Genomic DNA, 27623 nt, shown 5'->3' on the forward strand with positions numbered 1-27623 from the left:
GGCTCTGCACAGGGTGGGGAGGAAAGTGGGGGGCTCTGTGCACAGGATGGGAGAAGCAGGGGGTCTCTGGGGGAGGCAGGGGTCTCTGTGCACAGGGGGAAGGGGTCGGGGGAGAAGCAGGGGCTCTGTGCACTGGGGACTCTGTGCACAGGGTGAGGGGGAGAAGCAGGGGGGCTGTGTGCACTGAGGGNNNGGGGGGCTCTGTGCACAGGGTGGGGGGAGAAGTAGGGGGGCTCTGTGCACGGGCCCGGGAGCAGCAGGAGAAGCCGCGAAGGGGGAGGCCGCGGCCCGGCAGCGAACAGGGAGGGGCGGCGGCGGGCGGCTCCGCACACTGTGGGCACCGGGCAGGGGGCGGCGGCAGCCCCAGACCAGCCGGCCCGGCCTGGCCCAGGCGGGGAGGGGATGTGACGAGGCGCTCGCGGTGCATTGTGGGAAGCCACCCGGCCGCGCTGGGGTTGACTTGTTCCAGTTCACACGGCGTCGGGCTGAGCCCAGCGAGCGGGGCGGACACACGGACCGGAGACATATCGCTGCGGCGGCGGGGAGCTGCCCGGTAAGTGCCGGGCCGGTTCGCTGCCCGCGGGCGCGTTACCCGGGCGGGGGGCGGTTGCGCTGTAACGTTCCCGGCTCGCCCCGCACCTGGGCTGCGGGGATCTGCCCCGCGCTCTCGGGTCCCGCTCCTGGCGGCTCAGAGCGGGGGCGTCACTGAGCCCGTTGCCAGCTGGCGCTCAGGGGAAGAGCCAAGAGCCTCTTGGACCCCGTCCTGGGGGTCAGTGGAGGGGTTCCTGGCTACAGCCAACAGCCCCTTCTTCCTGGGCTGCCCTGCCTAAAACCAGGAAATCAACCCCGTTCTCCCCAGGGTGGTGGCCGTGGGATTGTATTTGTATTGGCTCCCAAGCAGGGGGATGGGAAAGGTTGGAAGGAGTCCAGATCACACCCGGAATTATAGTATGTTGCACAGTGATTTCAATGCATGTGTCGATGTTGAAACAAGCTCTTCCCCCAATTTCCTCCTTCTTCTCCTTCCCACCGGATCATGGGACAGGAGAAGATTAATGTGTAGCCGACTGCCAAAAAGAATGGCTGAAGAACAGTGGGAAGACATTTTTTGGTACATTTCACTTCAGCCCGAGGAGACAATGGCACAAAGTTGTTTATGATTGCACAATGGGAAGGACGTAGCCTAAAAAGAACAAGCTGACATTTTAAAAACCTAGAGGAACCTCGAAGTGGAAGAAGTAAATATTGTACAAGAAATGGATACTACACCATTTTTTTAGGACTGTCACTTCTTTTAAAGCCTGTGCAAATCTTCCCAGCAAACACCTCACGATCCATGCAGTGTGTGCCTGGGTGTGGGTGTTTCTCACATGGGCTGTACCCTAACTGCATGTTCTGTATTGCATGCGGCAGGTGAATACAGGTTTCTCAGTCTTGGGAATAAGGCATAAGACAATGTACATGGATTTAACTGGAAAACTGAAGGGTATGCATGCATGTGAAGAAGAAAATAGGAGGAACAAATGCACACAAATTCTGTGTATTTAATCTCACAGTTGTCTTTTTGTTTGCAATGCAGTCTTTAAAAGTAACTTTTAGAATGCCCCTGTTTATAGTTGTAGCAGACATTTGGGGCCAGATTTTGTTCAGTTAAACTGGTGTAAATCTGAAGTGACTCCATTTATATTGGGGTTTTTTTTGAGTTATGTTTGAATGGTAGCACCTTATGATTTCATATTTTGACCATTAGAATGAGTGCAGCAATTTTTCCTAAGATTATAGTATGGCTGTCATGTAGCAACAGGTGTGTAAGGAACTTTACAGCTGAGGCACCTCCCCCATTCCTAAAGGTTTGATAGAAATAAATGAGCCAAATAGCAAGTTAGTCGGTAATTAGAGACTCAACAACTGGGTTCTTATGCACAGAATGGAAATAAGAGATTTAGGCATAAACACAGCAATTACAATTTCTCTGACAAAGCCCATTTATGTTACTTTAAATGCTTGTTGGTTACTGGGAGAATTTATACTGAGTAGACATTAGACAGCAGCATTATGTAGTCAATTACAGAACAATTTCCCTAGACTGTTGGTGTTTTTATTTTGATTTTTTAAGCAGTTGAAGGAATTACCTTTAAATATTTTAGGGCCAAATTTTAATTCCAGGGCACTTTGTTGTTATGATATAACATGGCAAAAATGGTGTAAAAAAAGTGAAACCTTTTAGGCCATTTGAACTCCTAAGTGAAAACTTTATTTTAAATAAAATGTGCTTTTGTCCGTTGAGTTGAATGCAAACTATACACACCAAACCAAATTCTGCTCCAGCTTTACAGTGGTGTAACAGAGGAGAATTTGACCAACTGACATTAACACTGGAAGGTACTTTCAGGTGTTCCTGATTTTAGCTTAGTGTTAGCAAAATTATAACCGCTACAAACATCAATGTTTACAAATCAAACATTCAAACATTTATATAAAGTGAAAATAAAATTCTCTTGGTGCTGCAGGGCAAATTCCACTGAATAACAGCTCCTTAAAAAGACCTTTCGCTGCTGGACAGTTGGAATATTAACACTCCAGAACAGTAATTTGGATCGAAATTTCCCTCTCACACAATAAGGAAAAGGTGATGTATAGTTCACCCTACCATTTAAAGGCCCCAGTCAGTCCCCCTGCTCTGGGAGGAAAGGAGAATGCCTCAGAATTTTAAGAGCTCTGTTGAGAAGAGAGGCACTGGCCCAGTCAGAAATCTGGGCAGCATTATGCTTGAAAGCAGGCACAATGCTTTCCAGAGATCTAAGCTGGGGAATGGGAGCATAGCTGCTACTCCTCTTTACCCGACCATCCCTACTGGATGTTGCTGGGGTAGAATAGGAGGGAGGGATGGTACATGGTTCCATCTCCTTCTCCCTTCCCAGCCCACACTGGAGAGACTAATGCCAGCATTTGCCTTATATAGGTAGTTCTTAACAGTCAAAGGAGTTAAGAGTGAGGATCACATTGTGCCTGGCATCTACTCAGAGGCAGGTCCTTGTACCCTCTCCTCCATTTGTGCACAGGGCCAGGCAGTATTCGTGTCTATTTTTAAAACTTATTCTACCTCAGGATTTTGGCTGAGACACATCCACATCAACTGTTTATTGCATTTTTGCCTGCTTCCAACACAGTGGTTGTGGTGAAGGAGTTTCTGAAACATTCTTTACCTGAAACACATTGTCTTTCTGGACATATATCCCCAGTTCTTAAATGGTTCAATGATTTAAAGTCCTCTCTGTCTTAATTTTATGCCTGCTCATGTACATACAGCATTTCTCTTCCAAGAGGCTTCTTTTTTCCCCGGTGTCAGCATTTCCAAGAGTGGTCAACAGAGACAACAGTATATTTACATTAGTCTAATTATTTGCAGCAAGAAATGCCCAGCTAGGAATGATAGCATGCTGTTAATACCATTCACACAGCCTTATTTATTTATTAAAAAGGGAGCAGTTGCCTAAATATCTTGCAGCTTTGTAAAAAGCCCTTTTGTCAATATGCTAAAATTGTGTAACTATTTTTATTCTTGCACACAAACTTAGTGGAAATAAAATGACCATTAGCGTAAAAAAAAAAAAGTAAGTTACCTTTGTTAGAAATACTTAGACACTTTCATTTGTTATGGAACCTCAATAAAATGGACAGCCATGGAGCACTGTAGTTGAGGAGAATTTGTCTTGATAGAGTTCCTTTATAGATGAATCAATTTTTAACTGTATATTTTGGTGTAATGTTTTTAGATTAGAAATTAATGTAGTAGTAGTAGTAGTGTATGGGGTTTGTGCCCATTCTTATAACTGGATTCTTCCATACTGATTGCTGCCTCTTCACAGGCCAAAAATAAAAAAGTTACTGCCTCTCTAGAGCACTTAGTTTCATGTGAAATCCCATTGTTATATCAAACCATTGCTTGCTTACTTGCTGATATAACCCTATTTATTATTTGTATTACTGTAGCTCCTAGAAGTCTTAGTTCGGGACCAAGAATCCTATTGTACTAGGCTCACATATTCGAGACCATTTTATTCATGCTTTTAGACACTGTGTTTTATAAAGTATTCCTAACTAGCTTCTGATTAGCTGAAGCACAGAGCAAATCTGCTGTCAAAGATTCAGAATGCAGCTTTTCAAGAGTAGTACAGTGAGCAATATATGGTACATCAGATGGAATGACAGCGTTTACATTGTTACTCATTTGGGATGATGGAAAGAAAATGAATAGTATTGCAACAGAATTAATCTCCGCTGGAGCAAAAAACAAACATCTCTCTTTTGCCTTGCTGGTGAGAGAAGGAAGGTGGGAAAGGCAAATGCCCTGCTTCATCTTGATATGTATCCAGTTGCAGGAGAACATTATCCTGTGACAACATTCCCCTTGATATGCTTATATAAGAGCTAATGAAATCTGTCATCTTTGTTTGGTGAATGCAATTAACATGTGGATGTAAGCATCTAATCATACTAGTTACTGTCTCTGACCTGATTAGTATGAATGCTACTTGCTCGACTAAAATAGCCACTTAAGAGTCAGCACTTGGTGACTATCAGGACTGGCCTTATCATGAGGCGAACTGAGGCAGCTGCCTCAGGTGCCAGACTGTGGGGGGAGGAGGGGGTGCCACTAGGACCCAGAGTGTAGAAAATTGTGTCTGCTGCTGGTGCATATGTATTCTCTCTGCTCTAGATGCACAGAGATGGTGGAGTGCTGTGCTGGAGGAAGGAGGGCACAAGAGACATAACAGGCAGGCAGGAGAAAAGATGAGGATGTGAGTGGTGAGGAAATGCCTAATCTTCCAGTTAGTCAGAGTGAAGGTGACCTGGCAGCTACTGCAGCGTCCATATCTCCATCTCAAATGGAAGTAACCATGCACATTCCCGAAGAAAGGTGTAGATCAGAGAAGAGTGTGGTGGAGGCGCAAGAAACAACTGCTGCTGAGTTTAGTTCCTTAAGTCTAGATGATCCAGAACTGTGGACCCACTTGAGCAGTAGCCTGAGGGACTTCCTTGTACTGCATGGGCCACAGCAAGTGAAAAACTTCTATTTTCATTGTCTTTGGGGAACATGAAGTTTCCATCCAACACATTACTGGCGTGAAATCCCCAATGGTGACAAAGTGGAGAGGCCATGGCTTATGTACTCAAAAATCCAGAATGCTGCATACTGTTTTTGTTTCAAACTCTTCCAGTCTAATGTTCCAGCCACATTAGGTTCTACAGGAACAAAGGACTGGAAAAATCTGGCTAGAAATCTGGCATGCCATGAGAAGGCAGCAAATCACCAGAGAGCATTCCATAGATGAGACTAAGGTTAAAGGCCACCATAGATGATCAGCATCAAGATAAGATTGCATCACAGTCTCTTTACTGGCAAAATGTTCTGAAAAGGCTCATTGCCATGGTGAGAATGCTTGCTACCCAAAACCTAGCACTGCATGGCACTTCAGATCAGCTGCATGTGCCAAACCATGGAAACGTCCTTAAAATTGTGGAGCTGATGGCTGAGTTTGATGCTATACTTCTTTAACCAGGTGCTAGATTGTGCAATACAGTCAGCTCAAGAACGTTTCATGCAGCTCAAGGAACACAGCAGTATATTTAGGATGTTGTATGATATTCCAAAACTCCTCACTATCCCTGAAGAAGACCTACACCAGAAATGCAGAGCGCTAGAGACAGTTGACACATGATAACATGCACGATATTGATGCGAGTGATTTAGGTAATGAACGGAAAGCCCTTTCAAGATACATTTCAGCAGGATCAACTCCAAAGGCTGTTCTGGAATATATGTGCACAAATAAGTTGACCACCCTCTTTCTAAATGCTTTTGTTACTCTGTGCATACTTCTAACACTTCCTGTAACAGTTGCCAGTGGAGAACGTATCTTCTCCAAGCTGAAATTAATAAAAACACATCTGTGTTCCACAATGACACAGGAGAGGCTGGTCGGCCTTGGAACCATCTCAATAGAGCATGAGCTGGCCCAGACTGTGGACCTTCATCAGGAAGCAGTTCAAATCTTTGCAACCAAAAAGACATGGAAAGCACCACTTTGATTATTCAAACAGATAAAAATGCCAGTGTTTACTATGCAGACAAGAAAAGTTACATTTGCTGTTCAAGTGTTTGAAAGTTAAGTATTACTTAAAATTTTTGAACAAGGCATTTTAAGTTGTTAGTTCTCCTTTATTGGGGTAGGTAGCAGAGCAGTACCATGAGAGGAGTAGAACAGGAAGAAGGCAGAATTGAGACCTTTCAAAGTTTTGGACCAAGCGAAGGGGCATGCGGGCGTCATTTGAGCTCCCTGCCTCAGGTGCCAAAATGTTGTGTGCCGGCCCTGATGGCTATTAATAGCAAGTTATCAGCTTGACCCTCTTACCAGACATTAAGTTAGTATTGGCTAAACTAATGTCAAATGCAGGGTATGACAGCCACCTGTTATTATGTACCGTTTTACCAAGATGTGCAATGTATAATATGATTTGTATGAAGCTTAGGCTTTCAAACCAGGAAGACATCAGTGTGCATCTGGAGTGTGTATTAAAAGTGTGCCTTTGACTGCAATGTATACATTCTTCACATGCAGTGTTGAATTCAACCAAGAATATCCTAGACAATTTCAAGCAGAAATTAAAGAAGTAGAGCTGAATTCTCCTGACTTGCATAGGTACAACTGAGCATTGAGCCTATTGACCTCGGTGAACTTAAAGCTGATTCACACTGGTGTAGGTCAGAGAAGAGTAAAGGCCATCGCTTGTGTTGTTCTTTTCTTTCTTATTAGTTATCTTGATGGGGTGATGGAATCCTCCTTTAAGAGCTTGATCCACTGAAGTCAATGGGAGTCTCACTATTGCCTTTGATAGTTATTGGTGTAAACATTAAGCTTTAAGAAAATTCATGGCTGAACCACTGTCTGGTACGTTATTAGGGATCTAACTCATCTAGTCTGTTTTTATCCTTGATCCAGAAGTATCTGTAATGTAAATCTCATACTTTTGCTCTATGTCAGTGTGTCACAGTCAGAATAGAGAGTTGTATTCCCCACACATTTGGGGAAGTTTGGCAAATATTGCAATAGAAAGGCAGTGGAGAGAGAAGAGGAATGGGCCTATTACATGTATTCTCTGAATTGTTTTTCAAATCTTGTAACAACTGTTGCGTGCACTGTGAAGTTCCTTTTGGTTAGCTTTACCTTGTGTGACCACTGACTAGCAGTGACTCAGCAAACTGCTGTAGGTTTCATGAAAGTTGGCAGCATTTCAGAGTTTGTAGTTTTACAGTCAAACTGTTTGTGAGCACCATGTAAAGTAAAATAGAATTTTCTTCAGCATCAGACCTATGGTCATTCTCTTTACATCTGTATTTTCAATAAGTATGTTTATTTTGGCCATTGCAAGTTAAATCCGTCCTCTGTCCCCTGCCCTCCAGCCTCTTCCAATTATATACAAGTTATACAACCTGATTAGCACAAATCCATAGTTAGAATGGAAGGGATCTTTTAAAACCTGCTTATTTTTATTCCTTTTATGTTAAGCAGATGCCAGAATAAAGGAGGGTATTAGAGCTTTAACTAGGAATTCCCTAAAACTTTTTTGCATTTACAAATTGAGTCATTCCATGTATACATAGAACAAATAAACTCTTCTTCTCTGGCTTGCACTATATTTTTCTGATTAGGTAATCTGTGGTTGTCTGATCACCTCACTGTACGCTTATTTTTTGATTCTCAGTGTAGGTTCATGGTTACCATTAATGTTAGCAGGAGCTACTTGTGGTCATGCAGAAAGTAGTGTTAAAGCAAGCGTAACATGGTACTACCCATTGTATATATACCACTAGTAGCTAAGATCCCATGCTGTCACATGGATGTGGCAGTTAGGTCAAGTAATCCACCATCTGTGCATTCTCCCTCATACAGCCAATGAAACTGTTGTATGCAGACTAGCTGTAGAGTAATGGTGGTGGTTGGTTGAGTTATCTCTGATATCACAATGGTCTAGCACTCTTGGCATGGCTCAGATACTCGTCTTGCACAGGTTTACATCAAAGTTAAAATGGATCACATCTCCATCTCTCATGAGCTGAGTCATTTTCTTGGTGGTAGAAATAAAAGTGTAATGCCATGTGGTCCCATTGTACTGTACATTGCGGCACTCTACCACGACAGTCCGTGTAGGTCTTCAGTTTGTATTTTTAAAAATCAGATAGGCTGTATGTAACGCCAATTCAGTCAAAATGTCAGAAAAATTCTGTTTTGCTACACACTTTACTCTTATGAATTGGGCTCCAAGTGTTAGCCACTCAGGGCTAGATCAACCCCCATTGCCCCACTCCCAGTAAAATCCACAGGGGGCACTAAGGGAAGGAAAATTGAGACTCTTTCAGATTCCCCTCCAACCATTCCGAAGGAGAGACTGCCCCATGGAGTAAGTTGCCAGATTGCATAAATCCAGAGATCGGAGCCACCTGCAGAGAGGCTTTCTGGGAACTCTGGCATCTATTTCAGTGAAACCACATTGCCAGAGAATGGGAGCCAAGCTACCAGGGTTTCCATGGGCACAACTGTCCCAACATCTCCTACATGGGGGAGTTTCTCAGCTCAGACAGGACACAAAATATAGCCTGAAGTGGTGTTGGGTTTTCCTAAGAAACTCCAGGGGGCTGCTGGGAAGATGTGCTCCCCTGTCCAATACCTCATTGCTACTCACTGACCTATCCTGTTCCATGTGGTAGGGGTGAGACATGCACAGAAGTCCTACCCAAATTCTTCTGCCCATTCTCTGGGTGTCAGAGCTATAGGAACAAATATACAGACACAACCATTTGGATTGTATATTTTTCAAAAGTTTCTAGAGGTCAGAAAATAGTGTTTGAAATTAATTGTTTGGCCAAGTATAAAAATCTCCCATATACCAGCCTTTAGAGAGGTATAGCATACTTCAAACCATAAGTAGTGCCACTCTAAATTTCACTAATGACTAAAAGGTCCATTGCAGGTTGGAGTTTTTCAAATTGATGAACAGGAGGGAAACCTTAACCTGCTAAGCCAGACTGGGCACTAAAGAGAGAAAGCCCTTGGAGCCGCTCCTCGTAAACAGCTATGGAGTAGATTGGCAAAATAAACCTCAGCCCAATGGGTGAAGTAGACTCCATGGAACATTCATATACCCCCGCCAATTGGAGGGTGAGTGGAAAGGAGAATTTATTCAGCCCCAGCATTTTTACAGAACTGGGAAGTTCTGCTTCACAGGGGTCCTCTATATAGTTGTGGAGGAGCCTAGATTTGCCTCTAAATAATCACCATTTAGAAGCAAGGATAAGGCATCACAAGATGCATTTTTTCACTTATCATGACAGTTAATGTTCAGTTTTCATTTATGACCATGCTTCATTATTAAATGTTATGTTCTGTTGTAGAGTTGGAAAAATGAAGTCCTGGTAGTATGACACCTCACTACAGCCTCAGCTAAGAAATCCTTGCTGAGAGACTGTCAGATGTTTGCATATTTTAAATTGTGTGAATCAGCAACGTTTACCTGTATTTATAAAATAGCTGGTATTTTGTTTTCCACCAATAGCTTTGTTTGAAAACTATTTACTGAAGATTCCAGCATAGAATAGCACATGCATAAATGTTGCTTTAATTGAATTAGAAGTACTTCAGAACATGCCATATACTTCTGGGATTTCTTATTCATAGAATCATAGGACTGGAAAGGACCTTGAGAGGTCATCTAGTCCAGTCCCCTGCACTCATGGCAGGACTAAGTATTATCTAGACCATCCCTGACAAGTGTTTGTCTAACCTGCTCTTAAAAATCTCCAATGATGGAGATTCCACCACCTCCCTAGGCAATTTATTCCAGTGCTTAACCACTCTGACAGTTAGGAAGTTTTTGCTAATGTCCAGCCTAAACCTCCCTTGCTCCAATTTAAGCCCATTGCTTCTTGTCCTATCCTCAGAGGTTAAGAAGAACAATTTTTCTCCCTCTTCCTTGTAACAACCTTTTACATACTTGAAAACTTATGTCCCCTCTGTCTTCTCTTTTCCGGACAAAACAAACTCAATTTTTTCACTCTTCCCTCATAGGTCATGTTTTCTAGACTTTTAATAATTTTTGTTGCTCTTCTCTGGACTTTCTCCAATTTGTCCACATCCTTCCTGAAATGTGGCACCCAGAACTGGACACAATACTCCAGTTAAGGCCTAATCAGCGTGGCGTAGAGAGGAAGGAACTACTTCTTGTGTCTTGCTTACAACACTCCTGCTAATATATCCCAGAATGATGTTCGCTTTTTTGCAACAGCATTACACTGTTGACTCATATTTAGCTTGTGGTCCACTATGACCCCCAGATCCCTTTCCGCAGTACTCCTTCCTAGGCAGGTCATTTCACATTTTGTATGTGTGCAACTGATTGTTCCTTCCTAAGTGGAGTACTTTGCATTTGTCCTTATTGAATTTCATCCTATTTACTCCAGACCATTTCTCCAGTTTGTCCAGATCATTTTGAATTATAATCCTGTCCTTCAAAGCACTTGCAACCCCTCCCAGCTTGGTATCATCCGCAGACTTTATAAGTGTACTCTGTTTTCCATTATCCAAATCATTGATGAAGATACTGAACAGAACTGGACCCAGAACTGATCCCCCCGGGACCCCACTCATTATGCCCTTCCAGCATGATTGTGAACCACTGATAACTACTCTCTGGGAATGGTTTTCCAACCAGTTATGCACCCACCTTATAGTAGCTCCATCTAGGTTGCATTTCCCTAGTTTGTTTATGAGTATGTCTGTTATGTTTATTCCTTGCTTTCAATAAAGGCCATCTTTTTTACACACCATAATTAGCCAGCTGGCAATGGAGACCACCTACTTCCACACACAAAAGGGCCCCTATGGGGAAGAAAAATTATATTTCTCTACTTCTGCTTTTCAATTAGAAAATGAGAGAAACCAAAACCCACACCCACACAGCTTTTTTTTCAACTTCGTCCCCTGCGTTTCCAATGCTTTGGTTTAGTAAAAACATGGATAATATTTTGTTAAAAGTTTGATGGAGTTAGCATCTGTAGAATTGATGGAAACCCAAATTGAGACTATTGACTGTAAAAAATATTTGCTAATAGGGCTATAGTAGGTAGAAAAATGTTTTTACAATTCCAAGTTGGAGCCGACAAAGAAACCACACCATTTTGCTAAGCGCATGCAACAAGACAGCACTTAGTAGATGGTACTGTTTTAAATCCGATTTTGAAGTTGATGTTTTAAAAGGGGATATAAACTAATTTGGGCAGTTTCCCCAAAGCAACAAGGCCAGCTTTTGCTGTCTCATCCACTGAGGACCTGTTATGGCAACTGGCTCCGTTAGGTGGGAGCTAGCAGAAGTGGTTTGATATTTTTTCCCCTTCAAGGTTGTCTGACTTTGTTTTTGAACAGTCAGTTTCATAACACTAATATAACCTGTGTCCAAGTGAATAGTCTAGAGCTAGATTTTGTTTGCCTTCAGCAAGCAATAAAACACTCATTGATTTCACAGTCTTTCATGAATTGTTGAGTAATAGAGCCCTCTGTGAAAGGGGGAGGGAAAGGGAATGCTCATTAGGTGTTTAAAATAAGGTCTTAGTCATAAGAAGTAATCCTGATTTGAGACTGATGCAATCTGGAGCTCAGTGACTAGTTGAGATGTGAAAGTCTGCAAGGTATGTCAGCACACATCAGAAGTCATATAGCCAAAGTTAGAGAATTTAAAAATATGGTTGAGTGAACCTATTTTGCTTAATTTTGAACTCAGTCATTGTGTGTTCACAAGTTTGACACACATGTTGTTAGGTTTGTGTTCCACTGTAAAGAGATTGCACAGAAATAAATAATCCAGCAGATGAACAGAATGAAAAATGGAGCAGAGAATTGGCAGAGTGAAAAATAAACTCAAACTGTGAAAAAAGGAGAGAAAAAAATTGCACTGAAAAACCTGTCTAAAGGGTGCTCATTTGTGCCAGACTGGATTTGGGGCAGCAGATGGAAGGACTAGGGGCTCTATTGCTAATACACCATTGGTTTCCCTCTGTCTAATAAAATATTTTTTTAAAACTGAATCTCCTTTCTGAGAAAAAAAAATCTCATTACTATATGTATATAGTATATAGCGGGGGGGAGGGAGGAGAAGAGAATCATGAACCGGTTTTACAAACCACTAGCCCAGCCCCCAAAAAATAGTTTGGGAGCCTCGGAGCTCTCAGGCTCTATGAGGCTTTGCCTGTTTCTGTTTAAAAGTTTTATACTCTGGCAAATATCAAAAGGTAAAAAGGAATTTGGCAGAAGTATCAGCAGCAGGTTTCTGTACCGCAGTAAGCTAAAATACAGTTATCCGACATCTGTCATGTGTGTATAGACTAGTCATATTAGGGGAAGAAAGTAATCCGATTGAAGTTCATCAAATTCCTGGAGTTGATGTCTTAGTGGTCTGAGCATCAGTTTGGAGATAGCTAGATTCCTAGGAGTTCATGTCATCCGTCTGTCCTTCCAAAACAGCTAAGCTACAGGCGTTATGGTTCACTATGCATGGGTCTTCTGGGGAACTTAAAACTGAGTGCTGCTCTTCTGCAGGGACATAGAATCAGACAAGTGAAGGGCTGGAAGGGACTTTGAGATTATCTAGTCCAAGGTTTCTCAAATATCATTGCACTGCGATTCCCTTCTGACAACAAAAATTACAACGTGACCCCGGGAAGAGGGACTGACGCCTGAGCCTCACCGCCCCATACGGTGGGGTCAAAGCCCAAGCCCTGCCGTCCTGGGGAGGGGCCAAAGCTTGAGGGTTTCAGCCCTGGGCTGGGGAGTTGTAACCCGAGCCCTGCCGCCCAGGGCTGAAGCCAAAGCCTGACTCCTGCCACCCAAGGATGAAGCCCTTTGGGTGGTGAGGCTTGGACTTTGGCTTCAGACCCGGGCCCCAGCAAGTCTAACGCCAGCCCTGGCGACCCCATTAAGACGGGGTCGTGACCCACAGTTTGAGAACTGCTGATCTGTGCTGAGTAGGACCCTTTATACCTAGACATCTGTTGCTTGTATATCTGGTCTTTACAATAATTTAATCTGGATAGGCATTAGTGCAGGCAGTTACCCAGTTTTGTGCACACACAATCCTGGTAATTGCACCTGCACATTAGCAGCACAATTATATACTGTAGTTTGAAAATCTAGCCGATGGCTTTTTCCATCAGAGTAGAGGTTTGCTCAGTGTCTTTGATCAAAATTTTTCCTCCCTTCACTCTCAAGCCTTGTTTTACTATGACTGCCATGATCCACCTCAGAGATGGCAGCATTCAGTGATATTTATCTATGGTAAAATCCTTTAGGATCTTCAAGGATGAGAGGATGCTCTAGATGAATGTAAATATTGATAGGTCTGATTTCTCACCAGCCAATCTCTGGATCACACATTTTGTATTATAAACAAAGTTATGGCAAGTAAACGTCACCATTTTTAAGGAGTATCCACTACAGAACAACTTGTAAAACCTTATGTGGATATGTTGTAGGCACTTTTGATACAACTTTCAAATGCCAACTTCAAAGTAACAGTTCAGCATATGACATTTTAGCAGTCAAAAAATCTGTTGATTTTGTCACTGATGGAAAAAATGAGTTATTCTGGCATCCATGGAAAGAGTACAATAGTTATCTGAAAGCACAAGTGTTGTATTCCTTACTGGTAACCTTATCTTTTCCTTTGTTTACAGTGTACTGTTCTAGACCCAATATAGACAAAATGTCCAGCAGGGGTGGAAAGAAGAAGTCAACCAAGACTTCCCGCTCAGCGAAGGCTGGCGTCATATTCCCTGTAGGAAGAATGCTACGTTACATTAAGAAAGGTCACCCGAAGTACAGAATTGGTGTTGGTGCCCCTGTGTACATGGCTGCTGTACTCGAATACCTTACTGGTAAGTTTAATAGAACAATTCAAAATAGCAGCGTTGAGAATGAATAATGCATAAATAGAATTCCTACACTATACAAGCAATCAGGAAAAAAATGGCTTTCCTGATTTATGAATGGCTAAAATAAGATCTAGTTTGGTAGTACCTATTGGCCCGAACTACCAGGTCCAGACCTAGATCAAAGTTTCCTTATTTTGATGACATTCCAATCCAGCGTTTTGGTTTAGTCTCATAGACTCATAGACTTTAAGGTCAGAAGGGACCATTATGATCATCTGGTCTGACCCCCTGCATGCTGCAGGCCATAAAACCGTCCCTACCTCTTCCCTGGACTCTGCTGTTGAAGTCCCCAATCCTGTTTTTAGTGACTGTTATAAAATCCTCATCTTGCGTATAGCCTTTCTAAGGGATTCTCATGGACCTCAGTGAGTGTTAATTGAACCCTCAATGCTGTACTCCTGTTTGCTCCCACTCTTGCACCTAATCTTTTTGTTCATGTTGTATTTGTCTGTTAGAATGTAAGCTCTTTTGGGCAGAGAACTTGTCTTCTTCCATGTTTATCATAGAATATCAGGGTTGGAAGGACCTCAGGAGGTCATCCAGTCCAACCCCCTGCTCAAAGCAGGACCAATCTCCAGACAGATTTTTACCCCAGTTCCCTAAATGGCCCCCTCAAGGAGTGAACTCACAATCCTGGGTCTAGCAGGCCAGTGCTCAAACCACTGAGCTATCCCTCCCCCCGCATTGTACAAACATGAGATGTATCTTAACTTCCAAATTCAATCCTTTTTGGAGGTGAACTGCTCATTTTTGCTGATTATGAAGTTGAGACATGTGCTTTACTGTTAGACTTCATCAGCAAACTTGTGCTTGTGCACTCTGTCCAGCTGCACCAAATCTGCACAGCTTATTTTCATTTATAGTCTTTCTATTGCTCCCATCATTGGAGTACACAAGGACCTTAGAAGCAATTAAATTATCCTCACAATGCCTTGGTGGGGTAGGGAAGTGTTATTTTCCCCATTTTACAGATTAGGACTTTGAGTTGCACAGAGATTACATAACTTTTCTATGGTTTCATAGGATGAGGCAGAACTGGAAATAGACTCTGGATCTCCTAAATCCAAGTGCAGTTCCTTACCTACAAGACAATCCTCCCTGTCCTACAAGTCTTAGAAGTTTCACATTTGCTTCTAAAATCATTCTCCCTCTGGCATTAACTTGAAATGAATCTTAAATGTAATGGTTTCAGGTTTTTAGGGCTAATAAATTTGACGTTTTACACTGAATTTAAATAATCAGGAATAAACCACGTGCTCAGATTGGTTTATGGATCCTGTGCACATGGGTTAGAAGCTTCAACAAGAATCAAGATTCAGCAGAGCCAACTTGGTGCAAGAGCTCTGAATTACTAGCAGTAAGGGCAAATGAAAATCCTGCTTTGAGTCTCATCTCTCTCTGTCAACACTTCCACATAGTAATTGCTTTATTTGGTCCTCTGCGAGTGGTCAACAGCTGATGCTTTAGAGGAAGGTATGCCATCTCTATAATTCACTTGATCAATTGGGCAAGAGGCGGAGGAATTAATTTAACTGCCTTTTCATGAACCTTGCAGCATGCAGTAAAGCATGTGACTTAAGCCTGTTTTTTGTTTTTTTTGTATTTTGTTTTTTAAGTTAAATTGATGTCGCTCTCACCACCAAGACTACTCCTGCTTGTGGTGATCTCAGAGCAGCTACAGACACTGCCACAGCAGATGCTGGAGGTAGGAGACAGTGAGTGAAGTCTAAAAGCATTCTACTTCAGTGTGGTTTTTCTTTTTTTAAACCTCAAAAGGAACTTACAACACATCAAATTCAAAACGTTCACTCTACATTGTTCCTCCTTTAGTAGCAGACAACCGTTCTGAGGCATGTCTGTTGACCAAAATATCAATGGTAGACCTGACTTTTAGGCCTGCCTCTTGGAGAATTCAGTCTCTCTTTAGAACATAATTTTCAAAAAAGACGCTTAGCAGATTGATGGGTGATTTTGTCAGCCAGTGGTTCATTTCATTAAATAGCTAATAGTACAGGTTTGTTAGAGTTGTAATTGTTGCTGCACTTTTAAGGATAAATTTAATGTATATTTAAAAAACTGAATAGATATCACATGGGCAATGTGTGTTAATTCATATTCAAAAGACAACATATGCTGCCAGAATCCTTCAGTTACCTCCCATTGAATGTGTGTTTATAGAATAGTTTTATAGCATTTTTTTTCTTGATTTGCCACACTTGACGCAAACTTTGCTACTGGTTACATTCTGGTTGGAACAATAGGGCTATCAGGTGTCAAAACTAAATGGGTGTGTAACACTGTATGTAAAGTGTTCATACTATCAGCTTGCTTTTATATGCTAAAAATAAACCCACTAAAATGTTATCTGGGTTTATATTTTAAGCTTTTTATAATATTTTGGACTACCTTAAGTAGTTCTGTCAATTTTCTTTTCATTCCTACTAGAATTTTATATCTCTTATTGGAATCCTCCTTCAGAGAGTATAGATATAATTGTACTAGCCCCCCCCAGCTGTAAGTTCCTGACTCCTGTGAGCATTCTGGGTACTTTTTGCATCTCAGTCATTTCTTTGCAAGAATGGAGCATGATAGTACTAATGTGTCTTCTTTCTACCAGCCTTTTACGTGGTATTAGAACAATTTTCTGTGGCTTCTGTTTATTAGTACTTCCGTTTGCACAGCCCATAGTTGTTTGCCTGTTTTTTTACTGGTGAGTCATTTGGCATATTGCCTGCTAACCTCTGAGAATTGAAGACATATAAGGACTAGTTATTTAAGGAGTTATTGGTAGTCAGCCTGATTCACGTGCATAGAAACTATTTCAATTACCTTGTTTTTCTGCCAGCCACCACACCTTTCCTGCCTTTCTATATTTTCTTGCAGATTGATTGTCTTCTTTTTTTGCTGGATTTCTTCTTTAAAAGAGCTCTTAAACTCTGTGGATTCCCTTTGAAATGAAATCCCCCCACTCCCCCCATTGAGGCTTCACCTGAGCACCCCCAGCTGAAATGTCCCTTAAGAAGAAAGAGCTTTGAATGTTGTCCTTTTAAGCAGAGCAATACAGGTGTGCTTGAGGTAGTGCTAATGAGCGGCACATGTTACCATTTAAATGCTTGACTTAAAGGCTTTCTAGGGCAGGGATAGCTTAGGCAATGGAGAAGAGAATGGGAAAGGAAGAATGTTTCTTTAACATCTGTGCATTCTGGGAAACCTGATTGCAGGGGATAAAAGCCCAGCTCCCAAAGAGGTGATCCTAGGAGGAGAGGGAAATTGAAGTATGTTGAATTTAGGGTTTTCTTGTATGCTCATGTAAATTACCTTTACATTTAAAAAACCATATAAACATATAGGAGATAGACCAGTTTATTCCAAAGCAACTATATTCTCTACACTAAGGATTGTGCAGGGAGCGTTAGAATTCTTTTGCTGTAGTTTTGTATCTCTTCTTGCTCCATGAGGTAGTTTTTGTTACCTAATCGCTAACATTTCTTCTCCCCTTTGAATTGTAACAGTCCTGTTTCCGCCATTTCTATTTGTATCAGATATGGCTGTTCTTGTACTCTGTTGGATGTTCTGAGAACTTTACAAACTTTATGATTGGTATACCCCTTCTAGGTTAAAGGTAGTTAGTGTTGTCTGCTGAAAAGTAGAAGAGAAATATAAAACAAAAAAGTTCATTGCCACTAAAGAGCTTTTCAGTTAAATGGAATGTCTAGAAATGCCCCATTAGCTTTCAGCCAGTGGTATTGTATAAAGAGGACACGGCGACAGTCAAGAGAAAAGGCTAATGGAATTTTGAGATTAGGTTTTGTACATACAGATTACGGCTCTTATTTCAATCCTTTAGCACTCAGACTGGTTAAGAGCACAGTAGACATGGGCCCAAGCTGTGAAGTCTAATTTTGGAGTTAGATCTGAACTTGCCCAAAATTTGGATGCTCAGATCTGAGGTTTTGGTTTGGCCTACTGCAGAGAGGAGGCCTCAGCTACAAGGTTCAGTCTGTGCTTTGAATTTCCTAAAGTTCACAGCTATTTAGGTTTAGGGTTCTGATTCAGGTCCAACTCTAGTTATTCTTTATCCCTTTGGCACCTTGAAGGATTTAGTTTTACCATGTTTGTATTAGCACTTCACCCCCAGACATACTGTACTGACACACTGTATTTGCATCCTTTTTTTTCTGTCCCTATCTTGATGCTTCCCAACCTATATTTCGTTTTCTGCCTTTCATTACTTACACACACAAACTTTCTGAGCATTACCACACTGCCACTAACAAGAAAGAATATGGCCCCTGCTTTGAGCTGAAAAACATGTAACTTTGATATGCCATTTTTCAACTTGAGGGATAGAAAATGTACCATGAGTGTTCTAGCAGCTCCTTTGCAAAGGCTATCGGGTACATCTTCCATGCAGCCTTTATTTTTCTGCAGTAAAAAAGACAGGAAAAAGGAATGATCCCTTCACTACTCTAAAAGTTGATTCACAAAATACTTGTGCTTGTCAGCACATCCAACCTACATAGGTTTCTACGAACATCCTTAATGCACATCTTTATTGTGCATTTCTTTCAAGGAAATAATGCATAACATCTACAATGCACCAGAGGCTAAAGCATGAGTGGGAGAAGGAGGAGGTGCAGGCATATATTTATTTTGCCAAAGGTTCTGAGGCACATGGCTGTGAACACACCAGCCATACACTAAAGCTACGAGATGAAATGAGTACATCAGTTCTACATGGATACTTCAGCATCTCACATCATCATTTTGTCATTCATGTTTGTGACATCCCCTCCTGCGATCCAGGCTAGTTCACACAGTGCTGCCAACTATGCCGGGGAGCTAGGTCAGGACATCCAAAATGCTTGTTCATGCTCCAGAGCCAGTTATGTGGATTACAGACTGGTTCATGTGATGGTAATAATCTTAAAATCCTTGAGGAGTCTCCTCACCTTATCGTGGCACTGGGGGTGGCATGTTGCTGGCTTCTCTCCCTTATCCTCTTTAGCAGGAAACTACAATCCACCATGCCCCCAATTTCCTCTGTAAACTAGCACACTAGTTCTGGAATACCCATGCCTCCAGTTGTCTTGGCATAAGAGATTATGGCAGTCCAAGAAGTCACATATTGAATCTTGGGTCTCTCAGGCAGGAGCCCCATTGAAATGATGTGGTTCTTGAACTGGCCTAGCCTACACCCAACCACGTATTTTTCCTTCGGGCCCATAATTTGCAGGAGTTGTTACGTCTGTATATTATGAGTATTTTGACAGAAACAGAAAGACATTCCTTGACCCTCAAAAAGGAAAACAGAAATCTCCCGTGCATGCTTTAAAGGCAGCAAGAAACAGTCCTAGGTGATTTTTTTTTTGTTAACTGGCTCCTCTACACAGAAAACAAATTTCAGTTGCCAAAATGTCACACCATATGAAGAGAGGGAGAAGTGTATAAAACAGCAGGAGAACAGGAATACAGAAAAAAAATCAGACCTTTTGATTTATGTTTGTTCTGCACTTACCGAAGTCAGGTAGGAGAGAACTTGAAATGTCTGTTTTTTCCATTATTTTTTTTTCTTGACTAGATTTTATTATCTGTCCATGTATTTTGTTAAAATATAAAACAAGTACCTTCTGAATTCCAGAGCTAAAATTCCATCTCTGGGGTTCTGGTGACTTGAGCTTTGTTCTCATGGTTATGACATCAGTAGAATTTCTCAGTGGAGTTTCAGGTACTCCAAGTCAGTTGCCTGCTGTGTCTTCTTGATTCATTTTAGATGTGGAAAACTATTCCAGGCCATTGACTGGCTGAAAAATAAGTCATGTTCAAGTCCAATACATTTAACTGCTCGCCCCAAATGAACACTTTGTATGATGTCCAAATTCATTAGCTTGAACTGCTGTTCACCTCTTGTGTTCTGCTTGCTGCTCAAACACTACACAGGCTCATCAAATAGGAATACAACTTAAATATATTTTATTTTTCAAAGCAAATGCCCCAGTGAACGTTTTTCTGGGGGTGGGGAGAGAAAGTGGGTAGCCTAGCATTCCACAATAAATAAATAAAAAAATCAGCAGGTTAGAAGCAGACTGGAGTTCCAAGTTTTCTACAGGTTATTGTTAATTGTAGCACCCGAGGGGTAAATTATCCATTGACTGTTCTTTTGAAACAGTTAAAACATTTTCATCTCTAGCATGATACATTTTCTTCCATTCAAACAGGCAACTTTTAAGAAATGATCCCATTTTTGGCTCTGCTGTGATCTGATTGATTCTGGCATAAGCTATGCACGCCAAGGCTAGACTTAAGCATGATCAACTTAAGAGACTTCTAGGGTCCGCGTGCTTCCTTCAGAATGGGAAAAACTGAGAATTCAGGGGAAACAGTGTCGCTAATCATACACAAAGTGCTGTCTAATGCACAGTGCGAACAAACTGAAAAAGAAAAATGCGTTCCTCTAGCTTCTTTGAGTTCTTTTTTGTATTGCAACTAGAAAAGCACCATTAAAGGTTGATGTCCTTTTTTGATGTTTGCCCTAAAAAGGGCCATTTTGTTTGAGATGGTTGCTTTTTAGGCCACGAGGCCACTGATCGGCATTCAGACACCACGTTGGTGACACTGGTCATACTGAAGCACTTAACAGAGGATTGGATGAAGATTGCCATCTTCCTCCCTTAAGCTCTAGTAACCTTAGCTGTCCTTTGTAAACATTCACAGACAGATGTGTTTTTTTTTAAGTTGATGGTGTCTCTCTTACACTGAGTTGTACCAGTGCCAGCCATGGGCTCGCTAAAGAACTGTAGTGGCAAAGCTTCTTTGTAACATTCCACTTTCTGTGTTGGTTCTGTGCCATCCTCCATAGCAGAGGTGAGACTGTCACAGTTACTTTAGAAAGCTTTATACTTGTAAAATGTGCCTGTTTAACTTTAAAACTTTGTAATGTTATCAATTAAATGTTTAACAGTCTTCCCTTCCAGCCCTATAAATGCATGAATCAGAGTGCTTCCGACCTATATAAATGAAGCATTTCCTTTCTCCTATAAGCTTTGCTCACTTTGGCGCCGATCCTGTAAATACTTGTGCACATGCTTAACTTAACACACAGGAATAGTTAATTTCAGTTTCCCAGAACAGTGTGTAGTTTGGACTGTTAAGTAAAATAATGAAAACAAAATGGTTTCATGTACTAAACCGTCATAGTACACAATGGAAAATGCTAGTAAACAAAGCTATAGTTCAAAGTATTAACTTACCCATTACAAACCAGATTTTGATTTATCTTTTTGGAACAGTGTATGGGACAATACATATGGTTGGCTGCCTTCTGATTTCAATCATTGTGATTTATTTCCTCCCTTCATAAATATTAGCCTTGGTTAATATTTACCTCCTTGAGTCTATAAATCATGATATTGACAGCAGCAGAAGTTGATATTTATTTATTTTAGTGGTAGTATCACATTTATTACTTGCCTTCTCTTCCCTCCCCCCACCCCATAAAACTTCAACACAAAATGAAAACTGGTATATTTTGCTATACATTCTTTTTTTCTGTTCTAAAACCCTGCCTGATCTTGGAAAAAGGGTATCTCTTACTATTGAGAGAAATCAAAAACCATCGCTTCGTACAGTTTGTGGTGCCTCTTTTCACCCCCTCCCCATTTGGGACTGACATCCCAGGACCGAGGAGTGGGAAGAAGGAGGCCATCCATTGTTGTGAACTGTGTAAACGTTTCCTTTATTCTACACTTCCTGCCTTTGGAGGGCAGTGCCCAGGACTAAGCCACATGCAGGCTTTGACTTGTGACTGAGAGGACAAACTCTTTTTCTGAATCTCATTTAGTATACACATATGGGATTATGCAAAGGTGTGTACACACTTCAGCTGATGGCTAGACAGCTCCTCTTCACAAGTTAAATTTGCCATCAGAATGACAGTTTATGCAAATGCAACTTCTTTTAAGTCAGCCTGTCATTTTCCCAAATGAATTTGCTCTGAATGAGTCAATATTTAAACTCTGTCCGGGCAACATATTTTAATTTGTGATCTTGAACCCCACATTAGGCTGCCAGAGAGAAATGTAATCTGAACACAAGACTAGAACATCCGAGTTTTAATCTCTCTTATGGCACACATTGAATGAAGATGTTACAGTAACCCCAGCTTCCCCACCTTTTAAAATAGGGGGTAATACTCACAAAGGTCTTGTTAATGTTGATAAAGTATTTTGAAGAAGTCAAGTGAAATAAAAGTATTTCTGAATCAGTAAAGTCCAAAACCTGTTAAAGAAGCAAGCATATTTAATTCTTGTGTGTGGAAGAATTGCCTGTACTTTTGTGCAGATGAAGTTCTTCGCTGGCCCACATTGTGAAGGCTCCCAAACCTATTGCTGCATCTCCTCCACTTTCTTGAAGGTCTGTGATCATGAAAACTTTTTAATGGCAGATGGATTTGATCTGCAAAGTTGAAATCTGGTTGTGAATTTACCCAAAATTTGAGAGTGCCTTGTTCAATGGTTGGGGATCCAGATCATCATCATGATGAGAGGCCCTAACTTTGAGGTTCAGGTCAGAATGTTGGTTCAATTTCTGAATCCTCCATCAAAGTTTGAGATGTTCAAACTTGGACTTTTGGTCACATCATAGAGAAAAAGGACAGTTGCACAGTTTGTATCTGGATTTCTAGCCAAACTTTCTCAAAGTTTTCAGATCTAGGATTCTGGTCTTGAAAAAACTTCTTCTAATCATTTTCCTTCTCCAACAATGTTGTCCAAGACCTTTGAGCTACAGTGACCCTGGGCTTTACTCCCTCCACACTAAGAGCTGACTAGTCCCCTGAGTTTAGTCAGAAGACTCCAGTCTCTGGGCCTATCAGTCCAGCACTTGCTTACCATGAGCACCAACTTCATTTAGAAGAAAAGAAATTAAGGTGATGTACCACCAGAAGAACACCCAAAGTAGTAAAATGTGGAAGTTTGCAACTTAACTCAAATGAAGAGAGAGACCAATTGTGGCAGTGATGGCTTAAATATGCTACATCGTCACCACTGCACTGATTGTATGAGATGAGCAGGACAAAACAATACTGTATAACCATATTAACATTCACTTTCAGAATAACATACAAAGATGTACCGAGTGCAAAAATTTGTGCTTATTATGGCCTCCAAGAAGAGTATCTTTTGATACAGAAAAGATTTGGGGCATGGAAAGGATGATGGGATAAAATCACTTTTTTATTATTAAAAATCAAAATATTCTCAATCATTAGATCTAGTTTCTTTTTAATCTTAGAGGCAATGGCTAACTGAAGTGTAGCAGATACTATGGTGTGGAGAATGGTATGAAACTCAGAGCAAAGCAGTAAAAATATTATTAGACTTGGCTAGATAAATCTTGACTTTATAGCTGTAAGAACTCTGTTAGGTTAGTGAAGTCTTGAGGGTTGACTTATGATCTTACTATGCACCAATGCCTTGCTATGCCTAGCATGTTTTCACGTTATCACAGCACAGTTACGCACACCCTCTGTACACACACATATTCCATGCATCCTCTCTTTCTGCTCAAACACAGAATACGGAAACTCTCCCTTTGACATAAATTGAGCCAAAAACCAGACATTCAGTATGAGGTCACCTGCTTTTCTTTCATTACTAATGCCACTGGCATTCGCTGTTTCCCCAAACTTAGGGCTTCAATGGATGATTGGCATCTACGTGTGTGTGTGTGTGTGTGTGTCTAAATGCAGGTTTATTACATATGCCTGCAAAGGTCAAAGGCTAAACCAAGACCAAGTCTTAAGACATTAGTAGTCTTCTGTACTCTGAACCAGCTAGGCCAAAACATACTGCTGTACTCGATCAAGTAACGTCTGGCAGCAGTTAGGTTAATCATGTTTGAATACATTTTTTTAAACATATGTAAACTGTTGAGAGTAAGTGTAAACTACTAGGGAGAGGAAACACCACTGCAAAAAAAAATTTTTTTTTAGTTTGAGTTAAATAGGAATATGCCAAGTTGAGGGAAAGGAACTGTTCTGTAGGCAGGATCTGAACATTGCATATCAATTTGCATTTAAGCTTGAATTCGCTGTCAGAGTGCCCTAAAAGCTGAACTACTTGCACCTTTTTAAGTGATTAACCTGGAACTTTAAAAAGCCCGACAGTTGAATGATATTGATGCTTACAACGAATAATGGATAGCTTAAGAGTGTAGAAAGGAGAAAAGAGCTGAACAGAAGTTTGAGTCAGATCAGAACGGTTTAAGTGGAAGTGGCTTTTGTGGCCTCAGCTTGTATTTTATGTAAACATCAGTCTGTTACCTGCCTCACAAAACTTACAATAACTTGACAGAGTTACGTTTTTGCTCAACAGGGTCCAGTTTTGATATAGCCCAGATGCCAGTGCATGAAGGTTTTTTATCACGTTCCTAAGACTATGATTGCCTTGTTGAGGGTTGAGGTTAGTGGGTGAACACCAAGGCTTGCACAGAGTTAAAAAAAAAAAAAATCCCTTTAATAGATTTTTACTACATCAGATTTCTCTGACTTTGAGTCAAGGCTGAGAATTGTTGTGTAGGAATGTGGGGTGGGGGTGAGGGAGAGAGTTATTAAATGATTCTACTGCTGCTGTTAAGACTAGAGGTTCCATGGGGGATTGAATGGAATATGTAGGGGGAAAGAATTCAGGAAACTCTTAACAATCATACTTGATTGGGGTTGATTGGGGTAAAACCTTCTGGAACCATGTAAAACAATTCTGAACTCAGTAAAATGCTGATGGAAGGATTAATTTACAGAAATACAATAAACAGATTCCTTGTCATGTACTTGGCTTTGTAGCAAAGACATGTTTTCTCAATGGGATTACACCAACATTCACTTTTCTTTGATTTCTCAGTGTTGTTTTTAATTTTCCTTTGGTTAGAAGAGAAGCTTCAAACAATTTTCAAAAGGCTCTGACTTCTTTTCGTTGGAAGTCCTTTATTCAAAAATTGGCTTTGTCTCAACATGTCACCTGTTAGCTGTTACAAGCTGAATTTGCAAAACTATGATTTCATCTCCCTGAAGAGAAGGTGGACAAAAGGCTTCCATACAGCAGAAATCATTTTAAACCAAACAAAAGGAAAAATCGTTCATCCAAGGAACTTGGAGAGCAGGCCTGTCAGCCATATTCACATTCGGAAAGCAAGGCTAGAACCATGAAAGCCAGCCAAATGGAAAGGCTTTGTCATTTAGACCAGAAAAAACTTTAAAAGACTCACATTCAATAAGGAGAAATAGTATTTTTTGTTGAAGATGAAAATATAGAAACCACCCACTATCCAGAGGGAGGGGAATGGAATCAAATGGGTTTTCATCCAGGTCAAATGTTGCTACTGTGCATGTTTCATTTAGGACTTCAGTGACTTGTTTTATTTTAACCTCAGAAAGTTCAGTGCTTGTTCCTAAATTCTTTAGATCACGGCAGAACAGTGAAACACCATAGTGAAGAAAAGTGTATAAGCACACAACTGGTTTGTGGAACACACAAATTAAACTATTTCAAGAGAGAATTTTGTGAAATGCCCAAGAGGTGAGCAATGCTGAGTGTCAAAGACTCATCCCAATCCTCTAGGATGAAAATTCACTCGGAAAATCACCCTAGAATATGCTTTCTGTGAAGATTTCTAATACAACTTGATTGTGGTTCAGTAGGAAATGCTGCGAGAACAGCTTTTCCTGTGGTCTTATCTCTGACTTATGTGCAGAGGTGCCTTTTGTTTTCGCTTAAAACTTTTTTTTTTTTTTTTAACTGAACTTTTAAAAACCTCAATAGCCCAAAAAATTAGTTCAGGTTTTAGGAACAGGCTCAGACCAGTTTTTGTTAACCCAAATCAGTTTGCCCAGTTCTAAATTTATAAGGGAATTTTTTTCAGCGGATACAAATGATACAGATAGTCATGGACACAGCATCTTAGCTGGATTGTATTTACGAGAAATCTTTGTAACTTGCAAGACTCCACGTTCTTCCAATTATTTTAAAAATCTTAATGGACAAAATATAAATTAAACAAACCAACATGTTCACATTACAACTTATCTCCAAAGGCACTCCACTTTTTTGTTCATAACCAACCATTAAAAACAGAGTCACATGATATCCAAACTGGTGTCTTGCATTACACTTTTCTTCCCCAACAATACACCTATCTCAGACGTTCTTTTACTGGAACAATGTTGTTTTTAAATCTGCAACTACAATAACACATATTTTTTAAAAATGGAGGGGGGGACTGCTAGACCAGGTGTCTCAACCTTTTTCTTTGAGACTCTTTCCCCCCAACACGCTATAAAAATTCCACAGCCCACAATTTTTTGTGCATATCCAGTAGATTAAAAGCCAGGGCTGGCGTTGGGGGCTAGCAAGCAGGGCAGTTGCCCAGGGCCTCCTGCCACATGAGGCCCCGCGAAGCTAATTTGCTCAGGCTTCAGCTTCGGCCCCAGGTGGTGGGGCTCAGGCTTCAGTTTTCTGTCCTGGGCTCCAGAGAGACTAATGCTGGCCCCTCTCTGGTTTATTTTGGCAGATCCCCAAAACCTGCTCGCAGCCCCTCCCCAAGGGTCCCCAGACCCCTGGTTGAAAACCGCTGTTCTAGAGATCTATTTTTTAACCCTTATGTTGATTAGCTCTCGATTTTCAGAGGGACTCTGGATGAGAGAGCTCTCCTAAGCTTGCTTAAGGGTTGCAGAATCAGTCCCTTAAATGTTAAACACCTCCTGATACTTGTGTGTTCCTGACTGAAACCTTTTTTTCCAAAATAAATATTTTGATATGCGATTCTTTTAGAAGGTGTATCTCAGATCTACAGCATCCTATGGCCCTTTACATAAGGGTTGCTATAGTAACTATCCATCTGGAAACAAAATGCTGGAGTAAATAAATGACTAGAATAAAGGTGTTGCACATCTAGCGAAAGCCTCAATCCTGTTTATTTACCCTCGATTTTGAAAACTGCTCTAAAATTATGTTGTTCTTCCAGTTGGGTCAATCTCTGTTTCTATACCGTGCCTATTCAGAGATTGGGGCCCTCTTTGATTTCTCTCTGTTGATATGCTGCCTTTTAAGGGAGTCCCACCTCTCTGACGGTAATCGTGTACCCGCCATTAGCAGGTCTGGAATCTGTGCAGGATGAGCGCTACCTATTAATCAACACACAGTAAATGACTGCCGTGATTGCACTGAAATCTGGGGATGCCGAACATATTTGGCCCTTTGTCTCATTGAAATCTATGGGGAAAAGAAGGAACTTGTTGAAAATGTTAGACTCCTTTCTAGCCTTCCCCATAAATTCTGCCTATGGCACTGTTCAGAATGACTGTATTTTTTTTAAAAATGGATATATGCTAGTGGATAGCTTAGTAGGCTGAGCATCAGGTTGGAAAGACCTAGACTCTTTGAAATACAAGGTGTGAAACTGAGCCAGCAGGGTCGACTCAGCTTTTAAGTCTTGTGAGGTATATAAATTGAGTATCCTGCAGTTTGTGAGTGGATCTTTCAGAAAAGCCTTAAAAACTAAGGACATGTCTCTTTTGCATGGACACTAA

General features: G+C 41.1%; 1 protein-coding gene across 4 annotated transcripts in view; it reads left to right on the plus strand.

The window, feature by feature from the left end:
* The first annotated feature begins 416 nt into the window (after positions 1-416).
* LOC117881307 (core histone macro-H2A.1) overlaps positions 417-27623 on the plus strand; it is a 68589-nt gene continuing 41382 nt past the window's right edge. For all 4 annotated transcript variants that reach the window (XM_034778404.1, XM_034778406.1, XM_034778405.1 and 1 more), the window contains exons 1-2: positions 417-553; positions 13784-13984. In XM_034778404.1, the coding sequence (XP_034634295.1) occupies positions 13813-13984 (172 nt within the window). In that variant the 5' untranslated portion in view covers positions 417-553; positions 13784-13812. The remainder of the gene's footprint in view (positions 554-13783; positions 13985-27623) is intronic.

This window comes from Trachemys scripta, chromosome 8, assembly GCF_013100865.1.
Source record: "Trachemys scripta elegans isolate TJP31775 chromosome 8, CAS_Tse_1.0, whole genome shotgun sequence".
Lineage (NCBI taxonomy): Eukaryota > Metazoa > Chordata > Testudines > Emydidae > Trachemys > Trachemys scripta.